The sequence below is a fragment of the Mchenga conophoros genome, linkage group LG20 (assembly GCF_057382185.1).
Source record: "Mchenga conophoros isolate Kocher_MC1m ecotype Shallow Benthic linkage group LG20, M_conophoros_male_GT1.1, whole genome shotgun sequence".
NCBI lineage: Eukaryota > Metazoa > Chordata > Actinopteri > Cichliformes > Cichlidae > Mchenga > Mchenga conophoros.
The window spans coordinates 32,950,855-32,968,330 of NC_140545.1; the positions used below are offsets into that span (position 1 = coordinate 32,950,855).

A 17,476-nucleotide genomic window follows, 5' to 3' on the forward strand; every position below is an offset into this window, starting at 1 on the left:
GGATCAGCTAGAAACCTGCTACTGTCAAATCCCTTTTACCCGGCGCCAGACCGCTTTACGCCCTCCTGTGCTCTCATTGGTCCAGCTGGGGGAATACGTAATGACGTTTTGAGGCACGCTGTAAACAACAACATACTGTTGGTTAATAATGTGACTGTACTGACCATAAAAGGCTTGATGTACAACTGCAAAACAACAATAATAACAATAGAAATGGCATTTTTTAGAGACATTAGCTCTACATGCTGGGTTAAAAAAGTTCCAAAAGTAATTACATTACTTCTTAAGGTTTGTTTGCAATGATCAAATCTTTATTTGAGACTAATTAATCTACATTAATTAATTGTAAATTCTGCTTTGTTCATGTTAAATAACCTATAAAATAAAAAATACATCCGTAACCCTTGTTACAATCCAAAGAAACCCAACAAATATTTGTACAATTAAAAGCAGGATGTTGTTTTAATTTCCTGAGTTTAATATCTCCCCTCTCTTTTTTGTCCTTGCTCCTTTTCTTTTAGGTAACATCACTATTTCCTGCACTATCTATGTAATTCTTCTACACATCACCGCACAGTATGAGGGCTGCTGAGGCACTAACTGAGCTGTCATTGCAGCGTTGCCTGATTGCAGCTTTGATTGGCTGTTGGCACTTTGTTATGAAACCTCAGTGGATTTTCTTTGCACTGATCCCTGCAGTGACACCACCACTGGGCTAAGTGAACTTGGTCGGTGTGGCAGGACAACCACACTGTGAAGCATGACTGGTACCCTGCTAAATATAACCTGTAGGGCACAGGACACTGTAATCCTCACAGGCTTGGAGTTTGTCATCGTACACTAACCCTCCTGATCCCCTACATCTGCAGAGCAACCGATGAACTGCAACCGACCTTCCAGCTGAGTTAGAACAATAACAGGATGGAGATCCAAAGCTGATGTCATTTTAACTCAGCTCCATTTCACTGGAAATTCTTGTTGCAATTGCATGATATCATGTTATGTACAAAAACAATTATCCGAAACTCTAAAGCTTCACATTAGGGCTTGTAACAAAGACCAAAATATGCTGTAAGTTTATTTATGATAGGGCGTGTAATGTGTGCCACGAGTGCTTCAGTTGGTCTTGGAATTGATTCTCTTTGCATTCTTAGGACTAATGGAAATAAAACAATGTAAAAGTCGAGATGCTGGTGGTGAGTTTTGTGTAATATGTTCAAAATCTTCCTTAGGTCTTCAGCTGGGTTGAGATATGATTACAATGAAGGTCTTAGCAGACAATTCACATCCTTTTCTTTCTTGTCAACCATTCTGTGATGGCTCATTCCATATAGATCGAGACACTGTTATCCTGGAATGGACCACATCAGGACAGAGATCTTTCATCATAAAGGTGAACAGTTTTGCATTGATTTACAGAGTACCTTCCTTCTAAGGGACAAGTGGCTCAAAATTATACAGCACAACTCCTGCAGCAGCAAACTAGAGCCACCAGATCACCTTCCTGCATTTTTAAAGTAAAATCTAAAATAAATATCAACCCTTTTAAGCTACATTTTATTTTCATCCATACAGCAATTTAAGATAAATTATTATTATTATAACATTTGCTCAGTGAAGATCTAACAGAATTGTAGCTGTATATACGTTTGAAGGTCTTTTTAAGCCATTCATAAACAACTGCAGATCATCAGTTTCAACAAGTACACAAAATACAACATATTCAGATGTGTCACCAATTTGCAGAGGTCTGAAAGAAGACATAAACTGTCACCATCAGATGCTTAGAGGTAACCCAGATTTTCAGCTACCCGCATGGACAAGCCAAATGTTCTCTGGAGAAAGATTTTATGGTCAGATGAGACAAATATGGAAATATTTGGCCACAATGACACGAGGGATGTTTAGAGGAGTCAGGGTGAGACTTTCAAACCTCAGAACACTCTACCAGATGTCAGCTGTTTAGCCGCCAATGTCACTGATGCGCTGCACAAAAAGGATGAAATAATAAAAAAGCATGACAACGTCCTCCAAAATATGCAACTTCACCTCCGATTAGTTAGTTAGACAGTGAAAACATGGACACTGTTGGGTGTTGTAACAGGACAATGATCCCTGACACACATCAAAACTGTATGGATAAAGCAGGCTATCATTAAGCTCGCAAATCCCAGAATTCAGCCCTATTTTAAATTTCCAAATTTTAAAATCCACCAAACCAACCAATTTAAATAAAGTCTGTCAGGAAGAGTGTTTAAATATAAAGCTGGAATTATTCCAGAATCTTGTTGATGGCTACTAAAAGCATCTGGTGGAGGGAATTTAACCAAAGTGTGTCCGTAAATGTGTGGATGACATAAAAGTAACTTTGAAATCTAACTTTAATGTTGATATTTCTTCACACAGTACACACGTATTTTGGAAATAAAGTTCAGCAGTTGTTTCTAAAGCCTGTCTTGATAGCTTGATAGTTTTTTTAATAATGCAATATCATCAAAGTGGCACATATTTAGTTTAAATAAGACAAACAGATAAAACAGCTGTTTCAAAAACTAATAATAAATTGGGCCTTTAAATTAATAATTTAACACAAAATCCTTTTTTTAAGCCAATTTAGCAAATTTGGTTACTAACAAAAACTTAAACACATCTTTTGGATTTGAGGGACTCATCTATAGTTAGGAAAACACGAACCCAGGATTACCCAGTGTTTTTCATATGACACTGGAAGAGGGATTTTGTGTGTGTGTGTGTGTGTGTGTGTGTGTGTGCGTGCATGCATAGAAAGAAAGATGACATTATGATATGTTATTAAACGTTACCACATGGATGATTCCAGAGATTACAGAGCTGTAATCTGATGATGAGGATTGAGTTTATACACACACACACACACACACACACACACACACACACACACACACACACACACACACACACACACACACACTTTACTTTGCCTTGCATTTATTTCCTACAGGCTTAGCTCAACATAAATTATCTTCATTTCTCATAATAGAACTGAACATTATCTAATTGCTTCTCCTGGTATCATCCTCACATGCCAAATTAAGTTTCAAGACACAAAAACTGTAATCTCGACCTCTGACTTTAGATGTGGGTCAAGAAGTAACTGGAAAATGAAGAAGGAGCTTGGAAAAGCTTACATGAACAGAAAAGAAAGCCTTTCATTATTTGTCAGTCTTGTCAAGTGTGAAGAATCTTAGTCACAAGGTATTTTGTGGGGTTTTCTATATTAAATGGAAAACTGTAAACATCTCCTTTCTCCTCTCTGCTTCTAGAACACCCAGTACTCTCCATGAATTCATATTTTTAAAGCACTTTTCTGCAGAGCCGTTCGCAGCGCCTTTCTTCCATTTGTTCATTCTCAAGAGATTAAAACCAGCCTTTTGGCTAACGATGATGCGTTTAGAGGACTGTGTATCGCTTCTGATGAAAATAAAGTTACAAATAAATGCAGGCAGCTTTGTTCTCTTACATAATGAGACTAAGTGACTCGGGTGAGGCTCATGGGTGTACTGACTCTCTTGGGCTCTGATGCTAAGTGAGGCTGGCATAGAGGGCTGGAGGGGAGGGAAGCAGTGTACCATGGGAAGGTCATGATGCTGCTGCCATGATAATAGGTCAATGCACCGTTGGGACGGAGACAAATCTATCTGTTTCTATTTGAGATCCAGTGATGTAAATCAAGTTTTTTCTTTTTGAATCCTGCCATGCCTCCCTGTGGTGACATGTGGATATTACACTCCCATCGGAAAATAATACTACAGTGTCTTTGTGTAAAGAATGGTGACTGATATGATTGAATGCTAAATATCACATTTTTAAAAAGGAAAAATGATATTTTTTCAATGTTTTGTTTCCATTTTGATTTTCCATATAAACTTTCACAGGACAACACAGCTCAAATTATGTTTCATTACTTTTATGTTTTATTTAGGCATTTCCTGTCAAGTTATTGAACGTGTAAAAATAAAAACACACAACACATATGCTCACACCTTTAATCTCTGTGATTATGTCGTAATATAATGTACTTGTACTTGTACTTGACTCTTTTATTGAAATATGTGTCACTTGTGCTTCAAATGAAAATTTCAAAATCAGACAGTGGCTACGTGCATTGTTTTGCAAGGAAGCACACTCCATTGGTTGAAAACACATTAGTGCCAAACATAATTTAAAGGAAAAATAATAATAAAATAATTAATTGTTGAGTTTCTTATTCTGAATTAAGGATTTCAGTTAACAAACTGTGCATTTCTCTCATGTTGTTTACTCTTTTTTTCATTCCTCAGAGCTTGAATTTCAATCGAAAACATAAAATAAAAGAAGGCAGGTACTGTCAGACTATTTATATTTATAGTCTGTGGATGTTTCGAGCTTGCTATGAGGCAGTAGGGCGGAGTCACAGTTGAAAGACTGTCTAAATTCCTTCGGTTTGTCGCTCCATCAGAGGTAGTAGTCTTCCTCCTCAATGTCATCGTGCGTGTCCTGGAAACCCAGTGCTTCGATGTCATGGGTGATGTCAGTGATACGTCGGTTGAATTCCTGAGATCCTGAGGCTAGAGAGCAATTATCATACCTGCTGGGAAAAACAGAAAACAAACAGAAAAGGTCTGAAAAACTCACATTTATGTTTTGACTGTAATTCTATATGATAAAAGCATGTGTTGAGATCATATCAGTCTGCACTACCACATCTACATACCCTCTCACGGCGGTGGCAGACATGTTGCTCATGCTGCGTTTGATACGTCCAAAGCTGTCGGTTAAAATCCCACCCTCCCGAATCCCAATGCTTTCCAGGAAACTCTCAAATGCGCCGACATCCTTGTCCGGGATAAATGGACGCATCCCTGGAACACGAAGGACAAACAATCAAATGACGGACTCTGAGGAAACACAATAGGCCTATACCAACTACACAATATTGCAAAATACAGCAGTTTTTTTTAACGTAGTGTGCTGGCAAATTACTATTTTTTAAAATGTTACAAATTTTCTGATTTCTTTGATTTTTACAGAGCAAATGCAGCTAAACGATGGCTGGAATCTGTCTTTGGGCTACAAACCTGAGGACATTAGAATTCAGGGTTTTTGTAATGTTTCAGCAGTAAATTGTTACTTTGTTCCCAAAACATTCTCTAACAATTACATAACAATCTTCAAAAACATTATAAAAGGGTTTCATGATAACCTTTTTCACATGCTTTTTAATTACAATCCTGCAAATTTATGTCATTCTTATTTATTTAGTTATTTTAATGTTCTCACAGTTTTATTGTGGTTTTATAAGTTGGTTACTCTTTATCAGGCTCCTGGGACCTTTGGACAAAACACAGGGCAGATGGTGCTTGTCCCGTCTCTAATTTACAATCACCAATTAAAATTCAAAAAATGCTTTTGGGAGAAAGTTGGAGCACCTGGAAAGAAACAAGTTTTACCCTTGAACCTTTAGTACTAACCACAGTGCCACTGTGCAGTATTGCATGTCAGAATCTTGGCTTAGCTTAAGTTTAAGCTGATGTTTCCTTGCTACACTGACTGTGAGCACCACACCCTGTATTGCACCAGCCCAACGTAGTGCATTATTGTAATCTTCCCCACAGAACTGCAAACTAAACAGTAAAAGAAAAGAACTAACCAGTGTAAGAAGTAAAAGTAATAAGTTGTCAATTTAAAAAAAAAAAAAAAATTAGAACAGACAGATGGCATCCCATATGGCTTAAGAATACTTTGTTATACAGAGTGGAGTTCATGGTTGATTCAATGACTGCAAAAAGAAAAGCCCAGGTCATCACCCCTCCACCACCGTGCTGGACAGCTGGCGTGAGCTTTTTACACCCACAGCAACAGATTTTCATATTAAAAGTAATCTTTATATTTAAATATATTACTGTGTATAAAAATGTTTGTAACTCCTGAAGAGTAAATGCAAAACTTTTGTTTGACCTCCTGAATTAAAGCTGAAAGGCTGCACTTCAATCAGTTGTTTAGTCAAAATTAAAGTCTGTCCAACAAATTACGGACCTCACTGTAACTATATTATATTTTACTCTTCTTTGCATGTTTTAATGGATGTAGAAGAGCAGAGTTCATATCAGGATTTTCTGAATTTACTATTTTTTATGTAAAAATGTATCAAATGCACAAGTAAATGATCTTTTAGATGTTGTCTTAAATTCATAAACTCTCGCAATTAATTCATATTATTAATAGTTAATAACTATGTATTAATATTAAACACAGTAGAGTTCAATAGAAACAGCTTTTCTACGTTATTTAAAATGCAGGCGTGACGACTCCTCAGCCAGTTTTCTTCTTCAGCCACCACTAAATCTTTCATAATGATGATTATACAGCACGCTGAGGATTAACAGGGTGTGTGGAGGAAAACATCATACTATCCTCCTTTCTCTCTCACTCACAAACAGGAAGCTGTGGTTTACGCAGACTGCAGTAAACACACACCAAGAGTACTCACACATGCACACACACACATGAGTATACAGACTCTGCTTCCCCTGCAACACTACCACAAACATAGTATGGATAGTAGGTTGTGGTATGCCACAGGGTTTCAGTAAGTTAATGAGCTCTCTCTCTCTCTCTCTCTGTCTGTTCCACTCTATCTGTACATCTCTCACCCAGCAGCAGGAACTTGCGGTTGTCTCCATACAGTTGCAGCAACTCAGAGCAGAAGTAGTCAATGTTTGATCCCAGTCTGTATTCTCTCAGCAACACCGCAAACTTCTGCAGCTCCACTGGAGCCAGCTTGTTACGCAGCTACACACACACATAAAAGGAGACTAAGATGATGATGCAAACAAGCAGGTAACATTTCTTGTTCATTGAATTTTCCCATTTGTGGCAATAATGCAGTGTAATCACAACCTCTTCTAAGTACTTTGTTAATAATTTTACATCTAGTTTCATTGCTCTAAAAATGATCTGTTTACACACACTGTCCTGTCTGCAGCACATCCGTGTGTGAACAGGAGAATCTGTTTGACTTGTGCAAACACAATTATTTTAGTGCAATGTTCAGACTTCTCATTCAAAAGTTTTATTAGTTTATATAGTGTCGTGTGGCATAATGCAAACCAAATTCAAAATGTACAAATCGATTCCACTATGAAGAGCCAGTTTCACGTGCTGTGGGTGAGACTGCTGAACAGCAGTCACTACAAACACTCACAGTGATCATGTACTCCTGCATGAGCAGCAGGCCAGGGTTACTGTCTCCTGCATCACTGACTGATGCCAGACTACGATGGGAGTCCTGCAGAGAGATGGATGAACTCTCGCTGTATGTCTCGCTGTAGTAGAGATCGAAGGCATCTTGGGAACCATCACTGAAAGACAGAAGAAGAGCGAGCGAGCGAGAGAGGGAGAGGATTACTGATAAACAATAATCACATCACAGCAGCTACTGATAAGCTGCCAATTGTTCACTGAGTTGATGCGATGCTTCTGTGCCAGTTATAGTTCACATCAAAGCATCTAATAACCATTCTTCCATAGTAGCTATTTATAAAACTTAGTGTCTATAAAGCATCATTCTTATGGGATTCTAGCTCATTAATTAATGTAGTTATCTGGGCTTTTAATGGAGTTGACAGTAAAATGTTGTTGTTTAAATTTATTTTCATGTTAGACATTGTAAACCAACACAGTACCATTCAACATTACAAGGCTTATAACTGGTAGTTGACATAGCAAAGAGTCCTCAAGACAATGAACCCCAAATACTGTCCCCATTGCATCCATCCATGCAGGTTTCACATACAGTACTTAATCTACAAAGAATAAAGTGCTATAAGAATGCATGCTGGATGAAGGGAGTTTAAATATAAATACTAAAATACAATTTCTTTCATATTTAAACTATTTAAACCAATTATTATCTTCATCACTTATCCAGTTCAGGGTCACAGGAACGATGGCGTCCACCTCAGCCATCACAGGCCGACAGCTGGGGTCCACCCTGGGCAGGTCATCAGTCTGTCATCGTTCGGTTTGTATTCAGGACATCAGAATAAAACCTCTCATAAAAAACAGACCTACTGTCCTGAAAACCTGTGATAATCCCGACTAAAAACGTCAACTGCAGGAATGTGAATATTTTACCTGGTAAAAGTAGTTTTTAAAAACTTTTTGACTTTGTGAGGTTAAATGACTCTGTCTCACAGAAGCGGTGGTGCAGCATGTTACTTACTATGAGCTGCAGCAGCTAAACTCTGGATCATAACTGTAAGACATGTCCGTCAGACAGCTGTCACCTGTGCAGAGACACAGAAGCATTTAATAAGCTTTCTACTATTCACCTGCCCAAGACAGTAGTTAGCCTTTAAATCTCCACAGAGGCTGCAGTGTTTATCAATAAATTCAAAAAATAACCAAAAGACAAATGGAAATAAAACAGTACTAATTATGTTTTGCTCAAATCCTGAAAACGGTGATTAAATTCATAATGGTTTATCCTCTGGGGAGGAAGAAAATTAGCAAATTTATGGGGAGATGGGTACATATACAGTACTGGAGATTTATATAGCAGCATTACTTACTCCCTTGCAGCCAATAGCGGTCCGGCATGGTGTAGTGAAAGCCCGCCCTGTCAACACATTCGATGGTCTGGTGGCCGTAAATGATCTGGAACATCTGACAGATGAGGGAACAGTACTCCTCTGCAGCATCCTGCACGCACATTCAAACACACAGAGGCCACTGTCAGGCTGAATTAGCAGACACATCGATCAAACACATCATCTTTTAAACCTTGAGTTACCCTTCGATCACTTTTGCGCACAGCAAATTCCAGTTTCAGTGCAGCAGTCACATAAGTAAGTGTGTTCAAAGGCACACAAGTGTCAGGATATAAACCAGCAACCACTGAAAGCAGAAACAGGAGTCCACTGATGTGATGAAACACGGCTGGAGGCTGTTAGCGTCATTTGAGCCAGTTAAACAATGACACCCTGCTGCTGCTGAGGCAAAACAAATTATTACTCGGGAGAAGAGGTTAACAGTGACAGAGGAACCCTGTCACCGCACACACACATGCAATGACAAAGCAATTCTGCTGTAAGTGTGATGTAATGATCCAGGTTATGTAAGACTGCAGAGTCTCACTATCACTGTTTGTGTGTGTGCCGATGAATGTGTATCATCATCAGTGTCGCCCTACTTTCCACTGTTTCAGCATGTGAGGCAAATGATTGGAGACCCCTAATTAAACAATGCTTTGCATTTCATTTGCTTTTCATTTTATTTCCTGTCAGAGCTTCTTTTTTTTGCCTCCCATGCTAGGCTAACATGTTTTGGCTTGTTGGTTTTATTAGCGTCATAATAAAACCAGCCATATAAATATACACACACACTGGCAGGGTTGGCTTGAGCATGGGGGAGCGGGCATTAAATTTCATACATTCTTATGATTTTTTTCTATTAATTGAGGTTCTCTGCAATTTTGTTTCACTAAATTATTATAGCTTCTTATGACATTCCTTTCATGATTTACTCCTTCATCGTCTTTTGTGTTTGCCTGGGTCAGGCCCTCATAGCCGGAGTTAAAGGAATGATGATTCTCCCGGGCTGCTTTTGTGTCTTTTATTTGGGGAAGATGTGGTTTGGGATGACTTGTAAGAATCATGTTCATCTCAGGTGTCTGACCCGAGGTGGACTGAAAACAAGAAGAGCAGGCAAACTAAACTCAAAGCACTAAACTCAAAAAGCACAGTGGCCCACAGCTTTCAGAAAGAAGATTATTCAGTGGGCATTTTGGGTATTTGACCACAGCTGAGGGTCCATCATAAAGGCAAGTGAAACAAAATGCCAGAATTTTACTGTCTCAAACTAGATTATGGTAAATTAATTGGTTCTTATACAGCACGTTTGTACTCTGAGCACTCAAATGCACATTACACAACTTCTGCATTCACACCAGCACTTTCTCCTACGTGCTTCCTATCACACTCCGATGGATGACTGACTGGGATCAAACCACCAACCTTCTGGTTAGTAGGTGACCTGCTCTACCACCTGAGCTACAGGCACCATGAAGCTATACATTTTTGATAGGTATATCAACAACATATCACCAAGTATCCTTGACAACTCATGTTGTATTTCACCTAAACCTTTTTCCCCTGCACAACTTTGGGTAGTAGTCTATCTCCAACTCAGCTGGCAGTACAGGCAAAATGAATGAAACCAGATGAGGTGAGCAGAAGAAAACAGGGAAAAATAATGTACTTTTTATTTATTTAAATTTTTGTATGTATTTATTCATTTTGTATGCATTTTTTTAATGTTTTTTGTTTCATTGTATTTACCTTTAAACTGGTTGAGATGGCCTTCAGCAAGATCACAAGCTAGCTAATCTGGAGGTTAGCTGTAGCAGCAATCATAAACTCATCTTTTTGTTTTATGACCTGAAATCGTTGTTCAATTAAAATTCACCATCAGTGGCAGAGACCCAGCAGCAGAGAGACCCACTCATCTGTTATCGTTTTAATAAGAGTGAAATTTACATAAATTAATTCACTCTCCACTGGAAATATTTCTAATTATTATTATTATTATTATTATTATTATTATTATTATTATTATTATTACTGACAGTGGATTTTTTAAAAAGTCTGTATTCTTTTTCTAACGGGTCACAGTGTGATTGTGAGAAAAGCTCATTGAGCTCCCCTCAGGTATGAATCATTGCTTCTCCACTCTGCTGCAAGTGCAACAGATAAATGGAGAGAAGAGGTCCTGACAGGTGTTCAAAGGAAGAGACAGTCAAGACAACAACAGGTGTGGGTGTGTGCATGTGTGCACTTGTGTATTTTAAAGTTTTAAATGTGATGTTATCCTTGTGAAATATGAAAATGCGCTGGCTGGTTCGTTTTATTCAGTTATTTTAGAGCTGTAAGAGAGCTCTCTTTTTAGAGCGGTTCTGTGTGCGTGTGCGTTGACATTTATGTATGCTACGTCTAATTATTGATGAAAGACCCTGATAATCAAATGAACTTGGCCAGGTCCCACCAAACAGGTGTCCAGGTGTCTGTAATTTGATGATCTAGTCATGGAGGGACTTTAACTTGCACATTAACTCGCAGAAAGCCAGGAGACGCATGCCCCAGCCTTGTAAGTCAAACACAGATTACAAAAAAATCACAAAATGAGGTCCCCAAGCACAACTTCTGAAAGCTGTAATTTAAATTAAGTCAAGTATTTCTCATTTCTTGAAGCGCGTCTGACCCACCCTGTTCTCCACAGCCAGGATGACCAGGTTGCAGTAGGCGTCGGGGCAGGGCGTAGGCTCCAGTGGGTTGTGGTTTCTCCTCTCCCAGCTGCCGTAGCTCTTCCCCCTTTCCCAGCTCCCCGTGCACGCTTGCCTCCGTTCCCAGCTCCCTCCACCAGTCCCTCCCCTTCTCTCCCAGCTCCCTCCTCCACCACCACCTCCACCCCCTCCTCCGTGCCTCCTCTCCCAGCTCCCACCACCACCTCCACCTACTCCGACGCCCCAGTTCCCGCTCATGGGTCTTGCCCTGCGGTTCTCCCAGCTCCCTCCTGTTTTACATGTTGGCTGCCTCCTCTCCCAGCTCCCTCCGACTCTCTTCCTCTCTAAACTCCCTCCACCTCCCTTCTCCCCACTTCCTCCACCACCCCCTCCTCGCTCCACATTCTGATTTTTATCATGGTTACTCCTGGACAGTGATGGCCTCCAGTCAACTCCACAGATGGTGTGTCGCCTCTCCATCGTACCCCCGGCAGGTCGGGGGTCAGCATTGCAGCTCATGGTCTGACGTCGCCCGTCGATGCCAGTTGGCTTTTTCCTGTCCAGGCTGTCATCCCCAGCAACCACAGTGTCCACATTTAGACCTACACAAAACATATAGATCACAAAATCTGACATTTTCAGCATCTCCTCTGTTTTCACAGGACTTTCTTTAGATTATAGTATGAGACATATCAGCATTTTGAACTTGCAGTAAGGACATGAGGGGCAAAATGTGTTTTTGTAATCCTGAATTATTTGAGAGGGGAAAGAAAAAAGAGGAGAAAGTTTGTCCAGTGGGGACAAAAAAAAAATGCAGATAGCCAAATATTTTCATTATGAGATTCTCTAACACACTGTATAAATAAAAAACGAGAAAACAAACTTTTCAGTTCAATTGTATTTTATTTATACAGTACCAACTCAAAACAACAGTCGCCTCAAGGCACTTTATATTATAAGACCCTACAATAATACATAAAGAGAAAAACCCAACAATCATAAGACCCCCTATGATCAAGCACTCTGGCGACACTGGGAAGGAAAAACTCCCTTTTAACAGGAAGAAACCTCCGGCAGAACCAGGCTCAGGGAGGGGCAAACAAAGTCTGTATTCCAGTATGTGATGATAATTCCCCAAATGCTTTAATGCCAAGTGTTTTGTTTAATTTAACTAAAAACTGAAAGCATCATTTAAAAAGTTTTATTGTTGTTCCTCTGTCATTCAGTAACCACCTTCGGTCTCACCTGTCTTGAGGACCAGGAGGTGCAGTGCATCATCTCTCAGGTAGGAGGCAGCAGCGATCTCATGTGTGGGGATTCTCATCAGCAGCTTCTCGTTGTCTCTCCAGGTGAGCAGCAGACAGCGAGCAGACAGGCTCAGGATACAGTCCTGGTCCACGCTGGTCTTCAGCGGCAGCACCTTCAGCTGCTACTGACAAACACACAGGAACACGTGGTTGTAGATTATTCACGAACGAGTCAGACGACAGTGTCATTGTCTCATCACAGTTTAACTCAGGTACTTTAACTCGCGGATCACCTTGACAGTATCCAATGTTTACTAACCCTGGCTGTGTCCAGTAGCTGTAGCAGCTCATCTCGACTGGAGGGGTTCAGTGAAACTGAGACCCATGTCAGGTGACCAAGGAACTATGAGCAGAGATCAAAAGAAAAGCAACTTGTCATGGCGTATTCAAGTATATATTTTTTTCTTGTATTTTACGCTCTCCTGGCCTATTCATGGCCCTACCTTGACCTCCTTCTCCACATAGTCAAAGATGAGTCTCTCGGGGTGTATGAGGTAGTCGGGTGGGTAGAGGGGGACGGTGTGCAGCGGGCGGCGATAAATGTTTCCTCGATCAACTTGTCTACGACCAGATTTGGACCAGACCAGTCGCTTAATGGGAGAGACAAAAGCCTAAAGGAGAGGAAAACAAGGATGCTAAATATTGAAGAGTCCCTCGACAGCCATTGAGTGCAGAGGATATTCTAATACTTGTACTAGAAGGCCAAACCTGCCACTTAACAAACACCTGCTTGATTGATTGGTCCAATATTTTCTTCATGTCAAGTTTCCAGATGATGAAACTTGACTTGTGAGTTTGGTGATTTCCAGCCTTTTCTTGTAGCACCACCATTGTGATTCTTGCTGAAATGTCTCAACAAGTTTTAGATGGATTGCCATGATATTTGGTAAGCATGTTGATGTTTCCTGGATCTTTACAGAGCAGCAAAAAGGTCAACATATTATATAGCTCAATACTTCACGAAGAGATACGAAATCTGAGGCTTTTGTGAGAGTTTTAGGTCTTATTTTTACGTCTACAAATGCACAAAAGCAAATGTTAGCGTGTTAGAATGAGATAAACAAAAAAGATCTCAGTTCACAACATAGGTCATCTCAGGGCACTTCATTCTCTATTAGCTACCACGTGGCATCAACAGGGAGAAAACCTCCAGAAAAAGCAAGCTCACTAATTCTTGTCAGCTTCCTCGATCTATTGGAGTGCTTCCATCCTTTTTTATAGTCTCTCAGTATTAGCATTTAGCTCAAGGTGAAGTGCAGCTGCCTTGTATTACTAACAAGACTTTATCTTGTGTCTCATTTTGTGGTCCTTATGCATCAAACGCAGATGTTTTCTGTACGTTTATGTTTAGAGCAACGGATTCAGAGTTTATTGGCCAATATTTATGATTACGAGAGGATAGATCGTGTTTATTTAATGACCGTTCTTCTAGCATCATCCACAAGGATCTGTACAACGTAAGCTACATCCCAGTTTCTGTGTATTTAGAGTTAGCTCTAACTTTAAGTTTTTGATGTGAATTAGATTAAAAATGCTAAAATTATGGTAAAGGTACTTTTCTTCGTTGATGGTGATTTAGACCTAATGGCAATTAAAAAGAGCTGAATCATCAACAAAGTGTTTATTTAGTGAGAAAATGAGTGTTGTGATTCTAATTACCAGAGCACAGTTCAGTGACTGATAGTGTCTTGAGTTTGAATTTGAGCTGCAGCCACTGAGAAGGTTAATTTGTGTGTAAATGCATGCCTCGGTATAATTGCGTGTGTGTTTATGCGTGTGTGTTACCGCACTATGTGCCTTGGGCTGTTCCAGCAGTGATTGACAGGTGAGCAGTGATCTCTGACAGCTCATCGCTGAGACTCACTGACAACACAGCGCACACTGTTAGACACCCACTGACACACACACACACAAACACACATTAACTGTAGCTAGAAGGCATAAGGAGAGTGGACAATACAACACATACACACACTGAACAGAGAGAGGACATTAGCTTGTCTTAGAGTCAGAAACCTGTCTTGTCTCTCTCTGTGAATTATAACAAGCGCAGATCTCTGTGTAGGCAGATTTCTGATGAACATCTCTTTTGTCAGCTGAATTTAACAAGAAAGACAGAGGATGCTTATAATGAGTTTTGTTCTTTTTCTGGTTCTGTGTCTTTGAGGAGACAAAAAGAAGGGAAATAATTGGATTTGTAATGAATGTGTTCAATCTAACAACCTGCCTGGGTCACAGCAGGGATTAATTTCCCACCTAGCTTTAGAAACTTTTTGATTTCACGTAGTATTTTTCCAAACTTTCATTTTAAATAAACATATTTTTCTCTCTCTAATGTCTTATTTCAGGCTTTAGTAAACTTTGTAATGAGAACATGTTTTTAAAAAATGATTCCAGCCAAATCAAGAACTTTTGGCTTTCATGTCACAGTCAGATGGCCCCATTACACCAAATTGGTTTAGAGAAACATCATTACTGAGTGGTTGTAGTATGGATATACGAGCTAGGGATGAATGCAACAGATGGTAGAATAGAAGAAGAAGGAGACTATCCTCACAAGAGAATTCAAATAGCATCTGTATATTTCTATGAGGTTGGATCATGGCTTTTGCCTTGTGTCAGGCCCACACAATCAGGGGGGCGTGTAGAGGAGGGGCATGGGGTGGTATGTTTTGATTGGCTCAAAACATACCACATTGTTTACCGTCTAATGTGCCAAAAGCGGCTCAGATTATCCCCAGATGTGTTTGCCATCTGGGCATAGGTCATTGATGAGGTGTCAAACATTTAGGCCTTTAGGGGGAACTCCTCTGGGCTTTCCATATGTTAGCAGACTAACTGGTTTTGAATTGCAAATTCTATTTGCAAAAAATTAATTAAAAGAAGGAAGGAAGGCCCAGCACCTTTCCTTGGTTTAGTGTCAGTGACGTACGGATTAACTGCTGTGCTGGCCAAGATACTGACAACCCAGCAGCCAAACCTAGCACCACAATCATGGATCAAGGATATCTTTACAATCAGCAAGGGCCAACTGGTTACACGGTCAGCAGAAATCACACAACAAAAAAGGTTCCTTGTCTTTTATCACTTCTTTTTCATCTTTAGGAGGACATAAGCTTGATAAGCTTGATAAGTGAAGATAGTTTGCTGTTGATCGATGGCAGACAAAGTCAAACTCAGCCGACTCGTGTCTGTAACTCATTTGAAATCAGCTGACTTTAAGCTTGTGCTTGTGAAGATGCCTAATTAAAGGGATACTTGAAAGGACCTTTGGTTTGCATAAACATAAACGTCAGTGGCTTTTGAAAATATGTGACAAAATGAGTTTAAGTCATCAACATCCAAATGACACAAAAACAATGAAAAGACAAAAACTGAAATGTGGAAGAGGCGCTACAATACCTTCTTGGATTTCTTTGGTTCATAGTCCATAGTCGTTCCGTCTTTCTCTGTGCTGATCCTGTGGTGGGTCAGTCCTGGTCCAGGTCACACTCTTCCTGAATTTATTTTTTGCTTCACTTTGCCTTTTTTGTCATTGCTTCTTTCTTTCCGTTGGTTTTTCCATTATTCCTTAAGTGTCTCTGCCTCTGAGTTATTTTAGCTTCTGATACAGCTGCTTCATTCCTGTTCTTTCTCTTTCTACACTGATTGTTCTTTTGAGACTTCTCCTGGGACCACACACACACATACACACACACACACACACACACACACACACACACACACAGGAGAGGCGAACAGGAAGCAGAGGAAGCCCACTTCCTGTCCGAGAGGAAACTCCACCAGGGACTGATAACATCCATTCTTTCAGTGCTCACACACACACACACACACACACACACACACACACACACACACACACACACACACACACACACAATTTACCAAATTCTCATAACTATTAGTTCAACCTCCACAACACTCAGTCATTTGTGCACATCATAGTAGCAATGTCTCCTCTCTCTGAACAAACTGCAAATGATTTTGGACATGAATCAGTTGCTTCCATACATTTCCCTGCTGCTTTCTGACATTTCCATTTGCTTATGTCATCTCAGTCAAAAGTAATCATACCTATAGATGCTGAATAGTCGTTCCCAATAAAACTAATAGTCATACATCCATTGCTTGAGTCATCACACACAAAATTGTTGAACTAGTTATCACATGCCAAATATTGGCCATCTGTCAAGCAAATCCTATACCTTTCTGTATCATTTTTCCTGGAAATGTCTCCAAAATTGAACAATTGATCTCGGGTGAATTACAGCTGTCACTTATGAGGAGGCGTGTGAAAGTTTAGTTGTAACCAATGACAAACAACTTGTTCACTGTCAATTATGGATGAATCCTGTGAATCCCCAATTGGCAAGCATATATAAACTGCGCAGGAGCTAGTGCGTACCATTTCTGCACTTCTGTGACACAAAATGGAAGGTCAGCACCGTGGAAGAGGGGTGAGGATGCGGGGAGGAAGGGGAAGAGGGAGAAGAGGCAGATATAGGCGGATTCCTAATGAAATAAGGGCTACAATTGTGGACCATGTTGTCAATCACGGCCTCACCATGGAGGAGGCTGGTCGAAGGGTGCAACCCAATATTGGAAGAACTACTGTCAGTTCAATCATTCAAACATTCCGTAGGGAAAACAGGTATGCAAACAGTAATACACTGTACTGTACTGTGCCAACTCAGACACATCACATGTTACTGTACTGTATTTGCAATTTCACAAAAAGTTCACTCTGCACCACATAGGATTGTAAGACAACCTCGCGGAGGCGGAAGAGGGCCCCTTTTTACCCCACAGCAAGAAGAAGCCATTTGTGCAATGGTCATTGCAAACAATGCAATAAAGCTGAGAGAAATAC

At 40.1% G+C, this 17,476-nt stretch overlaps 1 protein-coding gene across 2 annotated transcripts; it reads right to left on the reverse strand.

The window, feature by feature from the left end:
* Window positions 1-3,944: 3,944 nt before the first annotated feature.
* Window positions 3,945-16,255, reverse strand: ccm2l (CCM2 like scaffold protein). 2 transcript variants are annotated; one of them, XM_085260554.1, is made up of 11 exons: window positions 16,009-16,255; window positions 13,050-13,217; window positions 12,866-12,949; window positions 12,545-12,728; window positions 11,282-11,901; window positions 8,592-8,721; window positions 8,243-8,306; window positions 7,223-7,379; window positions 6,672-6,810; window positions 4,733-4,880; window positions 3,945-4,606 (listed from the first exon to the last, which is right to left on the reverse strand). In XM_085260554.1, the coding sequence occupies exons 1-11, from the start codon at window positions 16,036-16,038 to the stop codon at window positions 4,474-4,476; spliced, it is 1,857 nt and encodes a 618-aa protein (XP_085116680.1). In that variant the 5' UTR covers window positions 16,039-16,255; the 3' UTR covers window positions 3,945-4,473. The 2 variants fall into 2 exon arrangements, with proteins under 2 accessions (XP_085116680.1, XP_085116679.1); XM_085260553.1 differs by having other exon boundaries at window positions 3,945-4,609.
* Between the last annotated feature and the right edge of the window lie 1,221 nt (window positions 16,256-17,476).

Coding starts and splice junctions, on each gene's coding strand:
- ccm2l (XM_085260553.1), bottom strand. CDS start 16,038: ATGGACTATGAACCAAAGAAATCCAAGAAG. Junction 12,729..12,865: donor AGCTACTGGACACAGCCAGG/GTTAGTAAACAT, acceptor GTTTGTCAGTAG/CAGCTGAAGGTGCTGCCGCT. Junction 4,881..6,671: donor CCGCAAGTTCCTGCTGCTGG/GTGAGAGATGTA, acceptor TTCGTGTTCCAG/GGATGCGTCCATTTATCCCG.